The sequence below is a fragment of the Equus przewalskii genome, chromosome 1 (assembly GCF_037783145.1).
Source record: "Equus przewalskii isolate Varuska chromosome 1, EquPr2, whole genome shotgun sequence".
NCBI lineage: Eukaryota > Metazoa > Chordata > Mammalia > Perissodactyla > Equidae > Equus > Equus przewalskii.
This window is the reverse complement of record NC_091831.1, coordinates 57,719,723-57,738,444: the sequence shown is the minus strand read 5'-3', so window position 1 is coordinate 57,738,444 and position 18,722 is coordinate 57,719,723. Positions and strand designations below refer to the sequence as shown.

Genomic DNA, 18,722 nt, shown 5'->3' with positions numbered 1-18,722 from the left:
AAGGAGCTGGGGGAGAATCCAAAATGGCGGCCATGGGGGGAACAGCAAACTCAAAGTTGAGGTGGGAGAGGATGAAAGGGTTTCCTACAATAGGGGTTCATTTAAGATTGGGGAGCACGAGAGTGCAGCAACCCCGCTGCCCTGGGCTGCTGCAAGACTCCGTCTGTGTTAGGGCAGGGGGTCTGTTTCATCTGTTATCTTGGAGCTAGCAGAGAGGGTGATGAAGGGAGGGATCTGCTTAGGATGGCAGAGGGGAGGGCCAGTGGCGCACTGTCCTCTCATGAAACCCAGACAGCCCCTGGAAGCCAAGTTGAGTTTTTCTTTGTTCCCACTACAAGTGAGGAGGCCAGGCTGCTGGAGGACAGAGGCCTTCCATCCCTTTACCTTCTTAAAGGTGCTGAGGTGGGGGCTGCAGGAGCCTCTCCCCAGGGGAGGACTGTGGGGCTAGAGCAGGAACCGGCAGGGCAGGTGCTGGAGAGGGGGAGGGGCTTTTTCCAGGACACTTAGCAGGGAGAGGAGAAAAGTCCTCATACCCAAAGAAGGCTGGGGGCTGAAGGACACAATCTTCATTTCAAACTCTCCTCTGACCCAGAAGGCCACAAAAATCCCCAGGGTTTGGTTTTCACCGCATCCCCAGATGTCCTCCCCCATCCCCAGCCATGAAGCATCACTCGGGTCTTTGAATTGGTACAAAGTTTACTAGGTCATACAACATGGCTCACAAAAGCGATGGGAAATTCCAACGAGGGCACTGTTGGTTGGTTGGTTCCTTTTACCCAAATGAGACAAAACATCTTCCCGTAGGACTGCCCACCTCCCCCACAAGACAGACAGAATGCAAGACTGTCACAATGTGGCTATGACCAGTTCCACGGACACACGATTCAGTGGCATTGATACATCCCAAAAGGAAGCTTGGGACGCCGGACAGCAGTGGGTGCTGGGACGGAGGAAGCGGCTAACGCGCCTCTGGGAGGGGTCCCGGCAGTGTCTGCTGATGAGAATACATTTCACAGGGGGTGCGTCCCCAACACCAGGCTGCGGAGGCCCCTAAGGCCTGTCAGATGGTGTGACTTTTCATCTTGGGCCAATAAATAACTGTTGGACGAATGCATAAATTAGAAATGGACACCACTAAACTTCACATGTGGGGAACGTACGACCAGGTTGAAATCAAATCATGCAGAGTGGCAGGGCAGGTGAGGAGGGGTCCAGAGGTGAGAGATATTATCAACAGCACACACTCTATTTTGTACCCTACGTTATGTGCCATGAGGTGGCTTTTGTGTTCCTCCCCACTGCAGTGGTGGCGGGCTCTGGCGCCAGCGTCTCCCAGCACAGCTCGCTGGGAAGAGGGGGTCGCCGCTGGAAGAGAGACGTGCTGGAGGGGCAGCAGGCTGGGGGCCCAGGGCTCTTAGCTGTCTTCTCGGAGCCGTACGCCCACTGCTGTGATGAGGGCGGCCCCCTTGCCACTACCGTCTTCGGACAGGAGGAAAGACACGTTACACTGTGGTGACAGTTCCTTCACGGTTTGGTGCATGATTCTGGAGAAGCTAAAAAAGAAAAAAAGGGCAGGTAGAGGAAGCTGAGAAGAGACACTGGACTCACCTGAAGATGCTCAAGGACCCAACAATAAGGAGGGCAAGCAAGACGGGAGGGGGCCGCTTAGGTGCAGCTGCAGCTTCCTAAGAATGGCTGGCGGAAAGTGGATTTACAGCCGATCCTGTTAGTTTTCAGCAGGGAGGCACAACTGAGAATCCCAAAACAAGCTACTCTGTACAGCTTATAAGGGCGAGGGCTGAGTAACACACAGACACACCCATCCTCAAAGCTCGAGGCTCCCAGGGGACCGAAAACCAAGAGTGCTAGGGCCAGGGCACAGACCACCACGGCCGGCCCCAGCTGGCCCAGCACTTGGTCAGTGCCGCAGGCTCCATGGGAACAAACAGCATCCAGCCCCGGCTGCAGCCATCAGAGAACCCCCAGCCCAGCACCTTCTACGGCCCAGCACCCAGCACCTGAAGCCAAGAGCAGGAGGCCCCCTAGGGAAGGATAATCTCTAATTGAGAGAGGTGATTCTAGGTTCTTGCATTTTTGTGCTGAAAATGAGACAGGCCCAGGCTGAGGATGCTCAGGGCAAAGGGGCTCTTAGAGGTAACACTGACTGCCCTTCACTGAACACCTGCTAGGTGCCCCACAGTGAGGAAGATGAGACTGGGCAGAGATTAAGCAGTTGAGCACAGCTTCTAAATGATGGTGCCAGGATTAAATCCACACGTGTAATCTACGCCCGTGTGCTGCCCCAGGTGATGAAGAGGATGGCCGTGAAAGTGAAGAGACAGAGGTGGGGATGGAGCAAGGCAGATGGTTCCATCCCAGCCCGCAGCCAGGAGGTAAGCAGGTAGTGCCTACAGTGAGCTGGGTAAGGCGGTTTCTAAGTAAGTAACATTATGGGCTGGTTTACCTGGGATGGTCCCAGTGTAATTATTAGTGGCACTCTGGGGTACTGGCAAAAGTACCCCAGTATACACAATAAATCATATGGGCACTCTATTCCTAAGCTTTGGGACATGCAGTGGATCAAAGAGCAGATGGGGCCACATCTCCTCCTCCAGCATGGGGTGTCGGACACTTGACTAAAAGGTCACTCCCCACCTGCTCCCCGCTACAAAGCCCAGGGCCCAAACTGCTCCTCACTCCCAGGCTCTTGACTGATTTAGCAGGAGAACCAGACAATGGGTCCTCCTCCCAGTTTCCTTCACTCCCTCTCCCCACTTACCAAACACAGCCTCCTGGCCAGGCTGCAGCTAATCTGGCTGATGGGGAGGCCCATCCTTACCTCCAGCTGGACACTGCCTGACCTAAGAGGGGCCCAGGAGGAGTGGGGAGAGGGACACACCACACTGCTGGTGTGAGCTGGCCAAGTGAAGCCACTTTCCTGCCTCCCTAAGGTTCGCAGTTAAACCTCAGAGCGGCTCATTCCCTGGTCCCAGACAACCCCCAGTCCCAGACCACACAGCCTTCAGGTTGGCTGAGTCCTGAGGAGGAATTTTCCTGGTGGGAATCACACCCTGATGTCCCATAACCATGAAGGGGACTCGCCAGCCCAGGAAGCTCTGCCCATGCCAACTGGAAGCCCCACTCACTGCGGATGAAGCTTGTAGAGCGTTCCATCCACCCCGACAGTCACGTTGAGATGGTCCAGCCCTCTGTTCTCACGGATCTTATCCACCACGGCAGCCATGCCCGCACCACACAGCTGCGCGGCCCTCTTGGACACCACCCCACACACGGTCTTGACAAGGATACTGTCGTCGCAGGTGCTGTTCAGGCCCAGCTGCTGGAGAATGGCCCGGACCTGGAGCAGTGCTAATCGGTCACTGTGGTGGACAAAAGCCAGGAGGCTGGGTGAACCCGGACCCACGAGAACAGCCTGGGAGCCAACCCCAAAGGACTGGCCCAAAGCACTGCCCTTGTCCACAAACAGGGTCATGGGGTTATTTTTCCCTTCAAAATAACATTATTTTTTTAACGGTCCCCAAAGTATTCCATGTCAAATTGTAGAAAATTTGGAAAATCTAGAAAAATTAAAATTGGAAAATTAAAACTATCCACAATCCCAACACCAGGGGAAAATGCTATGAACATTTTAAAATATTTCCCTCCAATTTATTTTTCCTGGATATCATTAAACAATGTCTTTGTTCTTATGATACGCAAAACAGTCTTATTCTTTATATGTGGTTTTCTTTCTGGCTTTCTTCCTACTTCATACATCTTAGCAATTTCCCACCTCCATACCTAAGAACAGGATTGGAAATGGCTGCCAAAGTATTCCATTCTGGGGGCGCACAAGAGTTTACTTAGCCAGTTTAGAGAAATTTAAGTTGTTTGCAGTTTTCTGCTATTATAAAGTAACACTCTGATGAAGTTGTTTATAAATCTTTGTGTGCAACTGATTCTTCTCTTAGGATACACTTCTGCGTCAAAGGGCTTTTTTTCTTTTTTTTTTTTGAGGAAGATTAGCCCTGAGCTAACATCTGCTGCCAATCTTCCTCTTTTTGCTGAGGAAGACCAGCCCTGAGCTAACATCTGTGCCCATCTTCCTCTACTTTATATGTGGGACGCCTGCCACAGCACGGCTTGACAAGTGGAGCATAGATCCACACCCAGGATCCGAACTGGCAAACCCTGGGCCGCTGAAGCGGAACATACAAACTTAACCACTGCGCCACCGGGCCAGCCCCCCGTTTGCTGTTTGCCTTTTAAGTTTGATTACTGATTTTTAAAAAATTTACAGAAGCTGTGTAGCTAAATTTGGCAATTTTTTATGATTTCTGTCTTTGCTATTATGCTTAAAAAGACCTCCCACCACTTCATCCCCATTAGGATGGCTATTATTAAAAAAACAGAAAATAACAAGTATTGGCAAGGGTGTGGACTGGACCCCTTTTGTGTACTGCTAGTGGGAATGTAAAATGGTGCAGCCACTGTGGAAAACAGTATGGCAGTTCCTCAAAAAATTTAAAAGAAAGTTATTCCATGATCCAGCAATTCTCCTTCTGCGTATATACAAAAAAGAATTCAAAGCAGGGACTTGATCGTGTATTTGTGCACTGATGTTCATAGCAACATTACTCACAACAGCCAAAACGTAGAAGCAACGCAAGGGTCCACGGACAGATGAATGGACAAACAAAATGTAGTCTATATGTTCACTGGAACAATAGCCTTAACAAGGAAGGAAATTCTGACACCTGCTACAACATGGATGAACTTTGAAGACACTGTGCTAAGTGAAATAAGCCAGTCACAAAACGACAAATACTGTATGATTCCACTAATGAGATGCCTAGAATGGTCAAATTCAGAGACAGACAGCAGGACGGTGGTTGCCAGGGCCCAGGGAGGGAGGAATGGGGAGGTACAGTTTCAGATTGGGAGGATGAAAACGTCCTGGAGGTGGCTGGTGGTGATGGCTGCACAACAGTGTGTATGTACTTAACGAAACGGACTGTGCACTTCAAAATGGTTACAATGCTAAATTTTATGTTATGTACACTTTGCCACGATAAAAAAAGGTTACCAAGAAAAATATTGACCGATATTTTCTTCTCATTCTTTTATGGCTCCTATTGTTCACATTTAGCGCTTGGATGAATTTAGAATGATGAGGGGAAAGGCGAGAACTTGTTTCCCGGTCGCTGACGGCGCCTCTCCCGCTGCTGTGAGATGCCGCCAGGCCACGGGCTCAAGTCTGCTGGGTCAATGTCCGGGAATCTGTCTGCTGGCACCTCACAGCTTTGGTTCTGGTGGGCAGTGAGCTTTACACACAGGTCACAGACACGGGCACATTGCGGGAAAGCAGTGAGCAGGCTCCAGCGGAGCCCACGTTCATGTTGACACTGTGACCAATTTTGCTTTTGCAGAGCACCTTCCACCTTCCCTCACAGCTCGCCGTGGAAGGTGGCAAAGGCAGAGATGAAATGCTCACTCCACACGAGAAAGACAGGAGGAAGACAGAAGCAACTTGCTGTGGAGCATGCAGATTGGGTGGCCAAGCTGTGCCATCCCAGGCTGCCTGTCACATGATAGGAGGCTGGGGCTAGACCAGGGGTTCTTGGCTCTCTCTAACTCAAGTGCCCCTTCAATACAAGTATCTGTGATGCACCGTTTCTTTAAAATTTTTTATTATTTTTTATTTATTTTTTGGTGAGGAAGATTGGCCTTGAGCTAACATCTCTCGCCAATCTTCCTCTATTTCGTATGTGGGATGCCGTCACAGAATGGCTGCTGAGTGGTGTGTGGGTCCGGTGCCTGGAATCTGGGCCCACGAACCGCATGCCACCCAAGTGGGCTGCCAAAGTGGAACGCATGAACTTAACCACTATGCCACCAGGCCGGCCCCATCTGTGATGCACGTTTACTATCCTGAAATGGAGCCCGCATAACCTACTTACACACGTAATTTCAAACAAATCAATATACTGTCCTGACATAAAAGATGAATGAGAGGGAAGTAATTTATAATCAAATTATATGATTTCAATATGCAATATTTCAATATGCAACTCCAGAGGAGGGAAAAACCCTCACAAATGGCCAAAATGTCCCCAGGGTGCCAAGCATCCCCGTGACAACCCCGCGGCCAGGTAACCCTCTAACAGGCCCCTGCAGGGAAGCCCCTCCCCACTCACCTCTCAATCTGAGAGAGATACTTGGTCTGAAAGATGCCCCGCGTCTTCAGAGTCTCAGAGATCTGCCCTCGGAAGAGGAATCCCTTCTTGGTGAAGTCGATCAGGATGTTGCGGACAATCTCACCCAGGTACATCCCACTGATCATCTTCTCAAACCTGAAACAGGAGCAGGGGGCAAGGGCGTCCGTGTGTGGCCTTCAGGCTCACAGTAACCCCGGCATCTCCCTGGCCTTCAAGGGCACCACCAATCCGCACGCCAGCCCTGTGCTCCCAGCAGAGGCAGACAGTGCGACCAGGAGGGACTGAGGTGTCCTGAGCCCTCCCCGGGATCAGAAAGGAGCCCACCAGTGCTCAGGTCCCACTGCTAGACTGTCCCCTCCTCACATGACTGCCTGCCCTGCCTGCGGAATCCCACTCCGGCTCTCAGCGCAAACACTGCTTCTCCAAGGGCTGTCCTCCGCCCCGACAGCAGGTTTTGTCTGCCTCTTTCAGGCTCCCGTGCACCCTCCTGTCCTTCACAACGCACACAGGCTCGCTGCCTCTCTCTGCCCCTGCAGGAAAGCCTCGAGAGGAGCGAGAACGTGTGTCTTGTCCAGCTTTGAGTCCCAGGGCCTGCACAGCACAGTGCCAGGCCCTCAGCCAAGTACTCAATGAGTAACTGCAGAATAAGCAGACCACTGGGCTGAGTCTTCAAGAGACAAGAAGACCATAAGGGGAAAGTTCCTACCAGACTTTTGGAAGGTTTTGCAAAAGTCCAGAGTCCTGGTCAAGCACCCAGCAGTGATAAAGCCACGCGGGCTGGAGGATTCAGGCGGCCAGCAGGCTGCACTCCTGAGGGCAACCTGCTCTTGGGGCTTTTAGTTCCTGCCCTCTCCATGCTCGAGGGCCTCCAGAAAGGACAAGGGATTTCAGTGCTTCCATGGCACACGCCCAATCCCAGTGTCCCCAAGCAGGGAAGGTCTGGACTCTGGTTACTTGAGAAGATTTCAGGTGATCCACAGAAAAAACGTGACGTAGCACTATTATCATCAATTCCCATCCAGTCCTCATTCCGTCAAGGAGAGCCCTCGGTCAGTACTGACATGGCTGTCACCCTTTCCCGATCTCCCTTTTTAACAAACAGGGTCTTGGTTTCAAGCCTTTGGTAGAGAACAGTAGCTAGAACTGAATAATGGTGTTCTTCGTCACAGTCATTTTAGGATCACCATCTATGGTAACATTGGTTTTCCCTTTTTTTCTCCATCATTACGTGCAAGTAAAGAATATGAGCTGATTTAACGAAAAACATTAAGTAAATTACAGCAGAGGTGATATTCGGAAAAGGCAAAAATCTTGAGGGTGGCTGGAGAATAACTCATGTTTGGGAGGTAACACCCAGTCCTTCTTTCTGTTCCTGGGGACACGGCTTGGACCAACTCATCCTGGCTATTGCAGAGGATAGCCTGATTCCTGGGAGCTTGAGACCAGGGGTCATTTGTCTCCTTGCTGGGAAGGGTAGACGGACACTGCCATCTCAGGAGGGCCCCTGAGACCTGGGCTGCAGAGCTCCAAGCAACCACTAGGTGGTGCAGGAAGTCCGCTGTGGGAGGATGAATTGCCCTGAAGGCCCCCACCCCCACCCCCACCAGCCATATCCTAATTTCTCTTGCCCTTTGATGACTATAGGTCAAATGTGTTCTGCTTCCACTAAACAAGACAAAAACCTACTGACCAAGAAGTTTCTATTAATCTGAGGGGAAAGAAACAGAGCAAGCAGAAGATCAGAATGTTCCAGGATGAAAACAGTCACTGAGGGAAGTGATGTGGCCACTGCCACCCTGTCCCCAGAGAAGGCACCTGGACATCCACCCTGGGCCATCTTGTGCCATGTCGGGGGCCCTTCCCCCCAGTTCTTTGCTCTCCTTGGACTAAAAGCCAAGGTCAGGAGGGAATCCGAGGAACCAGTCTCCAAGCCTCTGTCCAGGCCCCACACTCCTACTAGAAACTTCTATTGTAACCGGCAGAATGCAACGACATGCCGTCCCCATCCCGACCCCCTTTGTGTCCCCTCCCAGGCAGAATTACCTTTGTTTCCCAGGGTTTAGAGAATATTCATCCACCAGTCTGTCATAGTGTGTTCTGATATCGTCCAGACAGCCGTTGTCCCCAAAGGCACCCCACTCCATGTTGATACACATCCGCCCCTCACTTCCTTCCACCATTTCGACGTTCTTCATTTCTTCCATGTAGCAGGCATTGCTGCCAGTCCCTGAAACACACGAGCGGGGGCAATGAATGGCCATGCCGCCACGCCTGGGGGGTCTTGCAACTAGGCCTGGGGCCTGGGATTCCACGGACGGGGGTATGTTTTTGAGACAAACAAAGCAATAGCTTCACTTTCCCAATGTTCTCCAGGAAAACCTCAAAATATAAAAAGAGAGTCAGAGTGAAACCACCCAGACAACATATGGTTAACTTACTTTATCCTAAGACGTTGATACCAAGAGGCCCATGTGTTTACCTGTCTAGGCAGGGCTATATTTATTTAAATAGAAAATGGTCTTACAACAAAGGGATGTATCTTCAGTGGTGGAAGTTTAGGCAATATTCAGATTGGAAAGATATTTCTCTTTCCCCCCTCCCCCGCTCATCACACACACACATATACTCACACACAGTATACTATACTGGGGCATTGTCTACTATCATACATGGATGTTCACCTATCTTTTCTTATCAAGGATGGGCGTGGACTATGCCTGCTCAATAAACTCGCCTCTGTGTTCCAGAATGAAGCCCAGAGTTAGTTCAGGGAAGGACAGCGTCCTCAGCATTTCAAGGGCGCCTTTCTAAAGCGATGGGTCCTCACCATTTTGGTATCACAGACCTCTTTGGAAATCTGATGATGCTCCTGAGGACAGGAACGTTTCCCTGGGCATACCCACACACTGTACACACACAAACTGACAGGTGGATTCCAGGGGCTCAGGAGCCTTTGATTTCCCCCTTAAACTCCCCAGAGCAGGGCTACCCAGACTGTGGCCCCCCGAGGACTGGGGTGGGACCACAGACTGTTTGCTGTTCTCATCCATGAGGAGTTAAGTACAGAAACTGAGAAGATGCATTCTAAAATTTTCACAGCAGTTTTAATTGCCATGACATCCAAGCTTGTGGTGATTGGCCTTGTCTCAGTGAATGGACTGGAAATTTAAAAACCCAACCAACCAAGGAGTCCTTCACACAGATATTTTATCATGTACCTGAACCACGTGGGGAGCCTATTAAGATGTAGATTATGATTGAGGAAGCCTGGGGCAGGGCCTGAGACTCTGCATTTCTAACAAGCTTGCAGGTGATGCTGATGCTGCTGGCCCACAGACCACACTTTTGGTAGCAAGGCCCTAGAGTGCCATCAACCCATCCCAGGTGGGATGGGGATGTAGACAGGCTTTCAACATCATTAGGGAACACAAGGGCATCCTTAAAGGCTAGATCAAAAGGGCTTTGGTCATTTTCATCCCCTTTAAAGAAACTTAAGTAGAATTTTGCAGATATTTCTGACTGGACTACTTTTGTTTTGCTTTTTGTTTTTTGTTTTCTCTGCTCTCTTTTGCCCAAAGTATAAAACTGAGAGAAGAGGAACCCCAGAAATGGCAGAGAGGTAGAAAAAGAGCCAAGACATTTAAACTATACTTCTTGCCCATGGGAGTTCTGAGTGAAGAATGGGAGAAGGAAAAAGTGGCTTTGAATACAGCTGGCGCTGTGGAGAAGCCCGCCCCAGCCCGGTGCCAGGAACAGCTAATAGGCTGGCCCCGGACTGGGCGGGCCCTACCTCCCTCCTGGCAGGAAGGCTAGGCCTGGCCTGGAAGTGGAGAATGTGCTGTGTCACTCTAGCTGTGCATTTCATACCTAAGCCCATTCACAAACAGAAGAGAGGGAGGGGCGGGGTGAGGAAGAAAGTTTGGCAAAAGAAAGGAAGGAACAAGAGCCAGGCCCAAACAGTCTTTCACCCGGTGCTGCTCCCTAGTTTTCTGAATTTCCACAGGTGCCAAAAGTCGTTTAACAATGAAAAGGTCTTCCTGGCACCAGGAGGGCAGCCTGCTGGGGCCTTATCCTGATCTCCCAGACACTCAGCAAAAGGTCTACACAGCAGGGTGCCACCCCTCCCTGTCCAGGTAGGGTCTCCAGATGTTGGCTAGAAAGGAGCCTTTTCCCAGCATCCCCTGACACTAGAAGCCGCTCAAGTGGACAAACGGTTTTCTCACAGCCCAAATTAACACACTTCAGGAATTATGTGCTCTCAAGGCCCAGGCCCCTAACGCGCTTGGACTCTAAGGAACAACCTACAAAACCACCAGGTAACTCCTCCGCAACCCACTTCAGCAGGACCGCTCACTGACAGTGGCTGCTGAAGGCAAAATGGTACCCAAGACTACTCTCTGGCTCTTTCCCACAGGCAGGAGAGGAAGTGGGCTCGGCTTTCTTCCCAGCTGCAGGCTCCCCGCCTCAACAACTGCCCAGAGCGCCTCCACACAAGCCCAGTAGAGCAGCTCTGCTGGCTAAAGGCACTCCCACCCCATCCAGCCAAGCCGTGTCAGCCATCTGGGGCCTTCTCCCCGGAGAGCTCTGTTCTACACAGTCTAGTCACAATTAGCACGAAGCCTTGTGGGCGTAGGTGTTGGAGAGGGGAGAGCCCTGGAGAGCCTGGGTCCAGGAGGGAACAGTGGTGGTGGTAAGGGGCCAGTACTGTCAGATAGACTGTCTCACAAAGAGGGCTGAGCTGCTGGCTCGAGGCCCCACAAAACAGGAAAATGCAGCCTTTGCTGCCCCGAAGAGCATGACCTTCCAGGACACGCACCTACGATGAGTCCAACCTCACAGGTGGGCTCTTCATAAGCACAGGTCATCATGGTGCCCACCGTGTCGTTGACCACAGCCACCACGTCCAGGTCAAATTCCTTTGGAAAGAAAGGACACGGCTTTAGCGTTAGGGGAGGGACAGCGGGGCAGGCTTGAATTCTGCAGGCTCGCTCCGCTGCACGGCAGTCAGAACGCCCACAGTGCATGATCTGAAGTAGTTTTCTTCTCAGCCTTTAAAAGGCAAGTAAATGCTCCTCCACTGACTAAACACCTACCATCAATGACATATCTGAAGTCTGAGATCTAAAGAAAGGAGGTATTCTACCCATTTCACAGACAGTACTGAGTACTGGAGAGGCAGCCCAGAGGGAACTGTTGAATGGAGCAAAGAGACAATGGCCGAATAACTTCTTCTCTTGGGAGTTTAAAGTGTTATAGCCTTTCAGAGGGCAAAATGGAAATTTCTCAGAATCTGTCCTGCAAGTACGCAAACGTATACACAAGGATATTTACTGCATGACTTGCATGAGCCAGAAAGAGAAAAAACCCAAATATAGATCAAAGGGGGCTATGGAAATCACGGTTTAGGCAAACACTGGAATCCTGTGGAGCCAAGAAAAAGGATGAGGTTGGTCTATATGGAGTGACGTGAAAAGATGCCTGTTTCACATTAAATGGAAAAAGCAAGTTGTAATATAGTATATATGATATGATTTCCATCACCAAAAAAAAAAAAATGTGGGGGGCCAGCCCTGATGGCCTAGTGGTTAAAATTCGGCACACTCCGCTTTGCCAGTCCAGGTTCGGTTCCCAGGCACGGAACCATACCACCTGTCTGTCCCTAGCTGTGCGGTGGCAGCAGCTCACACAGAACTAGAAGGACGTGCAACTTGAATATACAACTATGTCCTGAAGGTTTGGGGAGAAACAAAACAAAAAAAGAAGGGAAAAAAGGTGGCTATGTGTGTTGGTGATGCATGGAAAGTAAGTTGGAAGAACACTAACACTAAGAGTTGTACAATGAGCAAAAATAAATCATCAGGTTTCTTTTCAATGAAACATCAGCTGTTGTCTAACATACTCTTCCAGGTGCAACCGATCCCTCTTTCAAACCCATTCATTTCAGCCTTCCTGATTAACTATGTATGTGTCTGCTCTTCTGAACTGGAGATGTTTGAACTGGTTTTTTTTTTACTTCTTATTGGTTCCCTCATTAATTAATGACTTAAATAAAATCTTTAGAATTTTTCATTTTAGACCTTGTCAATGTCCTCCAGCCAAAGTCCATGAGAAACATACCTGTAGTCGAACAAACCAGGGCGTAGAGACTGGTTACAACACGGGAGAACACATCCCGTGGGCTGTTCTCAGATGTCAGAAAGCACTCATTATAGGACTTGAGGTGCGCTGGTGGTTTTAGGGAGGGTTCAGAGAATGGGCATTTGCTCAGGACTGGACGCTGTCAGGAAGGAGGGGATTCTCTAGTGTGTGCTGAGTTCTGACGGGATTATGGAGTGCTCTCCTCCTGTCAGTTCCATCACAGTCACCGAGCGGCCATGAGAATCTGTGCTCTGCTGAACTGTTTGTTCCACAGGACGACACCAAGCCCTGCCGGGAAGGGCCAGGCTGGGCCCAGCTGCCAGGGCCTGCTTTTCTCTTTCTCCATCTGCAGAAGACTCACGATTTTACCTTTCTTTTTCTTTTTCTTTTTTGAGGAAGATTAGCCCTGAGCTAACATCTGCTGCCAATCCTCCTCTTTCTTGCTGAGGAAGACTGGCCCTGAGCTAACATCTGTGCCCATATTCCTCTACTTTATATGTGGGATGCCTACCACAGCATGGCTTGCCAAGTGGTGCCATGTCCACACCCGGGATTCGAACCAGTGAACCCCGGGCCACCGAAGCAGAACGTGCGACTTAACCGCTGCACCACTGGGCTGGCCCCCACTAGGATTTTACCTTTCTTAAACAAACTATCCTTTAACAACACAAAACTATTCACCTGTTATACTGCTGACCGCTGGGGGAACTTTTATTATCCAGGTCACACACTTCTGTATTGTTTGAATTCTTTATGACAATCAAGTACAATTTTTTATCACCTGAAAAAACATTCAAGATCTTAAAAAACATACCTCTCTCCTTTTGACCGCATCCCTTAGTAAGGTCGCTACATCATGCCCCACGCAGTCGGTTGCCTTAAAACCCTTCGTCCAGGTGACCAAAATTCCCTGAAACAGGAAAGGCACCAAGAGAGTCCTGGGCAATCACCCCTCTGGGCAGAATTCACAGTTTCGCTCCCTCCCTCCTGAGCAAACATGTGCTGAGAGTTTGCAGCAAGACGGCTGGGACATCTGAGACACAAACCAACAAAATGCCAATAGTCCTCTTCATCCCCACTCCACAGACAGAGAAACTGAGGCATAGAAGGTTCATGGTACTGCCCTGGTATAACCAACCAGCACCCCTGAAGAATAATTTGCCAACAACATAAGTGGAGAAATGCGAATTTTTAGGAACGCTGTTACTACCTAAAGTAAACTCTAGGTCTGAGCGGACTGCAGTGCACCCGTGCTGGGTGGGTGCTCATCACGGTGACGGATAAGTGAACCGCTTTAAAATTCACCAGAACTTTAGAAACTGCAAAAAAATGAGTTTATATGGATCTAACTGCTGAGATATTGAAGGGCTTAAGAAGAAAAAAGCCCCAAGTCAGCAGAGTGACTGGATTAACCGGCTTCCAGTGGCAGGGGCCCCTACCTAGCTTCCCTAGTGCTGCCAATCACAAGCCTTAAACCCTGCCCTAAGGCCCTGTGTGACATGATGCCACCAGGGCCTGCTCCACCTGCGATGCACAGGGGCACCCACGGCTGTTCTGGCACAGCAGGCTCAGTCTTGCCTGTGACTCTGCACAACCTCCTCCCTGTGCACAGAACATGCCCCACCCCCACGACGGCCCTTAGCGCGGCGCTGGAGGTGCCGGTGGAAGGCTGCGACCCTCCACTGCACTGGGGCCTCCTGGGGACAGGAACTGTAACCTTCAGCTGGGTACCCAGCACTTAGTACTCAGCAGGTGCTCCAGCCCTGAGCGGACCCTGCTTCGTCCCATTTACTGAACAAACATTTATTACGTATCTCCTGATGGGACGCTGCGCCAAGGGCATGCGAGGAACACAGATCCTCGCTCAAGGAGCACAGCTGTGGCACAAAAGAAAGGCGTAATCACTAATAACTATGTAAAAAGCGCTATAATGAGGCAACATTCGAAGGAACAGGGAACACTGAGGAGGGCAAGATTCTTTTTGCCTGAAGGACCGGAGGCTTCCCCAGAAGAGGTGAGTGCTTTAAATGGTAAGAGTAGAGTCTTAGAATGCACCGGAGGGTGTGGCATAAAGCCTGGGTCAACCCGTTAAGACACCTGAGCCATCCCAGACATAGGGGGATGACACCAAGGTTGGAGGAGGCCTCAAGAGCCAGCTCACGCTGGCCACAGGGCAGTCAGTGCTGGCTGCCCTCTGACCCCTGGAGGAGAGGCACTCACCGCGTCCAAGCTCGTCTGCTTGCAGGGGAATGAGAACGTGAAGCCCAGGGGCATTCTGGGACCTTTGATCCCCATGTAGTCCAGGAAGTCAGAGATGCAGGAGACTATGTGGTCAAACAGCTTTAGGGAAAAAAAGGGATTACTCGTGCCCTCCGGAGTCACACTTTCAGTGCACACACACACACACACACACACACAACACACAACATACACCCTGAGACGTGCAGAGCAAGTCCCCCCTCCCCAGGATCTTCACAGCCCCCCGAGCACCCTAAGCACAGCATGGCTCGAAGTACCTGAGCTTTCAGGCCACAGGGACACAAGTGCACAGCTGCGGGCATCCCCCCATGGCAGGTTTTGGGGACCACCAGTGCCTCTGGTCATGTGTGTGAAATACACACACCACGGTGGTGTAAAAGCAAAACCGTCTCACCTCTTCCCCAGTGCCCTGCATGATTTCAACAGGAATGGCATAGATCTTGTTGTGCATTTCCACCGTTCTCTTTTTCCCACTACGGATTTTCACCAGTAGGACACGGAAATTCGTTCCTCCAAGATCCAGGGCCAAGAAGTCACCATGCTCTGTTGTGGTCAAGAGCACAAAAAAGATGAAAAATAGCTTAGTTTTACCTCTTGGCAGCCAGCAACCAGAAGACTCCAGACTTTCAAGGCGGGAACCCTCATGTCAACCACAAGGGAGACGCTCTTAAGTCCTCCCTCCAGCACACAGGTCAGGCTCAGAGAAGGGTGGGCACTAACTCACTGACCACCGCAACCTCTGAGCCACACTGGAAGGACAAAAGGTCCCACGGATGAATCAGCTGTCACAATAAACAAACTTCACCAGGGTTACTAAAAAGCTTGGCAACAATGACCTGACTTTAGGGAACCTCATATAAAAATTAATAATTTATGTCGTTGTTTGCAAAAGTGATCCCCATCACTCCCTCCCTGTATGCATGCTTCTTTGCAAAGTGACTTTGCAGTTCTTCTTATCAAAAGATGGAGTCTATTTCTTCTCCCCTTGGATCTGGCCTGGCCTTATGATTTGCTTTGGCTAATGGAGTGTGGCAAAAGCAAAGCTGAGCCAGACCCAGCCTAGGCCTCCAAGAGGCTCTGAAGTCTTCCCTCTCCCTCGCGGATGCTGCTGCTACCATGTGAACAAGCCCAGTGGTCCGCAGCAGGATGAGACACATGGCCAGGCACTCCTGCACCCCCGCTGACAGACAGCCAACTGCTGGGCCTGGGAGGGAGGCCTCCCAGCTGACCCACCAGCAAGTACAGACACATGAATGAGTCCAGCGGAGATGAGCTGAGCCTGGCCCAGATGAGCAATATTAAATTGCTGACCCACAGACGCATGAGCAATAATAAATGGTTGCTGTTTTAAGGCAGTATATTTGAGGGTGGTTTATAATGCAAAACTATAATGCAATAGTAAGTAACTTACAGGTAGGACATTCATACCACCAACATTCATTACTGTGAGGACCCACCCAAAGAGCCCTTCAGAGTCCCCAGAGCGCTCAGCTCCAACGAGGACCAGCAAGGTCAGCAAGAAGGGCTGGATTCTGTTCTCGAACCTGCCTGGTGTAAAATCCCCAGGCCCCTGTCTGCCTCACACACACCCTGTCAGGGCTCAGGAAGGGTCCAACGGGTGTTTATCCTCCTGCTGGTTTACTGTATTTGTCAGAGAACCCAGAGCAATCTCAGTGCTGTGGGATTTGCCCAGCCTCGTTCTTTTAAGAACACTTCCTAATTCCAAGTAGGCTGTGGTTTTAAGATGGCACTTGCCCTGGAAGCCTGACCGGGGAAGTCAACTGTCAACATGTGGCAAGTCAGTGGTAAAAACAGAAAAAGAGAGGTGTGAGTGAGTTTCTAGCTCTTGCCAAAATCATGCATCCATCGGAGGAGCCAACCTCCCTGTAGCCCCACTGTGACCCGGCCATCGGTGTGAGAAGCAGGAGGGGCCCGAGCCCCAAAAAGACGCCCTCACCGGTCCCATCTGGAGTGCTCCGGACAAAGGAGGGCAGCATCTTGACCACGGCCCGGTCGTTCGTTTGCTTCCTCAGCCCCATCTCCATCTCGGCCCGCATCCTCCGCTTCACCTCCAGCAGCATATCCTTGGTGAGGCTGAAGTGGGCCAGGGTCTCCTTTATCTGGCGGTGCTGCTCAGCCAGGCGATAGGCCACTGCAGTCACCATGGCGGCCCCCTTGCCGCTGCCACTCTCCGAGAGGAGGAAACGTACATCGGAGTCGGGCACCAGGCGCCTCAGAGTCTTGTGGAAACGCCGGGAATACCTGGGGGTGGGAGGAGGGTGGATGCGCCACAACAGCTGGACTGAGCCATCTTTCAGGGACTCCCAGTACCCCTTTCTTTCTTTTCCCACGCTTTCATTCCATTTTCTACACTTTCTTTTCTCTTGACACAAGTCATACACATCTACTATAGAAAAGCCAGCAAATGCAGACAGGTAAAAAGGAAAAATGAAATGGCCCAGTCATACAGAAAAGGAGAGGATTCTCATTATTATACGAGTACTGACTACAGAAAATTCAGGGTCCAATTCTGTCCTCCACCATGACAAGGAGATAATGCAGCACAGCAGTCAAGAGCCCAGTGCTTGAAGTCAGATCAGGAGACAAGGGTGAGCTCCACCACGTCCACATTAGGTGACCTTGGGCCCATCACTTAACCTCGGAGTCAAGGAGGATGACAGAATCTGGCTGACAGTGATGTGGTAAGAACCAAATGAGTTCATTAAATGCTAAGATTAGTAACCAGCGCTGAGGAAGGTCTCAATAAATAATCGCTCTTGTTTTTTATTATCACTTGGCCCTTCCCCTTGCTGCCTCCAAGAGTCTAGACATGTTTTAGTGGCTAGAAGAGGACTTTTTCTCAGTAAGACATGGAACTTTCTCAAAGGGTGTGGTCTGTTGTAAATATGGAAGGCTGACTGCCAAAAGGAACCAGAGAAACCAGAACCCCAAAATATTAACAGTGGTCAACTCCAGGGGGTGAGATTAAAAATGACTATTCTGTTGGTAATTTTTTGAACTAGCTAAGGTTTCTATACCAAATATACGTTACTTCTGAAACAAAAAACATTTAATCAAAGTCATTTTTAAAAATGTGATGTTGGGGGGCTGGCCCCGTGGCCAAGTGATTAAGTTCGCCCACTCTGCTTCGGCGGCCCAGGGTTTCGCTGGTTCGGATCCTGGGAGCAGACATGGCATCGCTCATCAAGCCAGGCTGAGGCGGCGTCCCACGTGCCAGGACTGGAGGGACCCGCGGCTAAAAATACACAACTATGTACCGGGGGGGTTTGGGGAAGAAAATGAAAAATAAAATCTTTAAAAAAAAAAAAATGTGATGTTGCAGATGAAGAGTTCTGGAGATGGCTCGTGTGATGGCTGCACAACAGTGTGAGTGTACTTAACTGTACATTCAAAAACGGTTAAGGCGGTAAACTTTATATTACGTATATTTTACCACAATTAAAAAAATTTTTTAATGTGATATTGCAAATCCCTAAGCATTCTTGTCCAAAAATTTGCCAAGAACCCCCCCAACCAAAAGATGGTTAGTTTTATTATCAAGAATTTTACAAATAGTTTAAGAATACAAGGAAATAAAATTATGAACTTGGCAGATAAGAAATCTAACTAGCTCAAACCCTACGCCCTCAGCAACACAGAACCGTTTCAATTTAAACCAACATTTGTTTAAACTGTCATGAGAACTGGGTGTGAAGGTACTGTATTATCTGCAAGGCACTTTCCATGCACATCACATATACAGTGGGGAAAAAAATCTGAGGTCCTGTACAAAAAGTCATGCCACAGGCAGTTACTGTTAAAATTTAGTATATAAAGACTTAGAATTAATTTTTAGCCTTTTAAAAGGTACAAGCCGTGTTCTCAGTAGCCACAGAAGGCTTGTGAAGCTAAGGCGTCCAAGAGATGGGACGGCAGCGTGGTGAGGAGCCTTTATCAACAGCAGGGACTGCTGACGACTTCTCTCTGGCTCTCAGAGGCAAAGCGTTGACAAGTTGCCCATTTTAAAAAGTAATGTCTGAGGCTTTGGAGGACTTTCACAGGAGCTTCTAAAGCAAGAATGAGCACTGCACCTACGACCCAGGCCAT

General features: G+C 50.0%; 1 protein-coding gene across 12 annotated transcripts in view; it reads right to left on the bottom strand.

Moving 5' to 3' along the window:
- Nucleotides 1-678: 678 nt before the first annotated feature.
- Nucleotides 679-18,722, bottom strand: part of HK1 (hexokinase 1) — a 105,914-nt gene continuing 87,870 nt past the window's right edge. For all 12 annotated transcript variants that reach the window (XM_070564640.1, XM_070564603.1, XM_070564658.1 and 9 more), the window contains 9 exons: nt 16,573-16,877; nt 15,010-15,158; nt 14,577-14,696; nt 13,171-13,266; nt 11,035-11,134; nt 8,262-8,445; nt 6,198-6,353; nt 3,147-3,380; nt 679-1,553 (listed from right to left, as the gene is read on the bottom strand). In XM_070564640.1, coding sequence (XP_070420741.1) covers nt 1,415-1,553; nt 3,147-3,380; nt 6,198-6,353; nt 8,262-8,445; nt 11,035-11,134; nt 13,171-13,266; nt 14,577-14,696; nt 15,010-15,158; nt 16,573-16,877 — 1,483 coding nt within the window. In that variant the 3' untranslated portion in view covers nt 679-1,414. The remainder of the gene's footprint in view (nt 1,554-3,146; nt 3,381-6,197; nt 6,354-8,261; nt 8,446-11,034; nt 11,135-13,170; nt 13,267-14,576; nt 14,697-15,009; nt 15,159-16,572; nt 16,878-18,722) is intronic.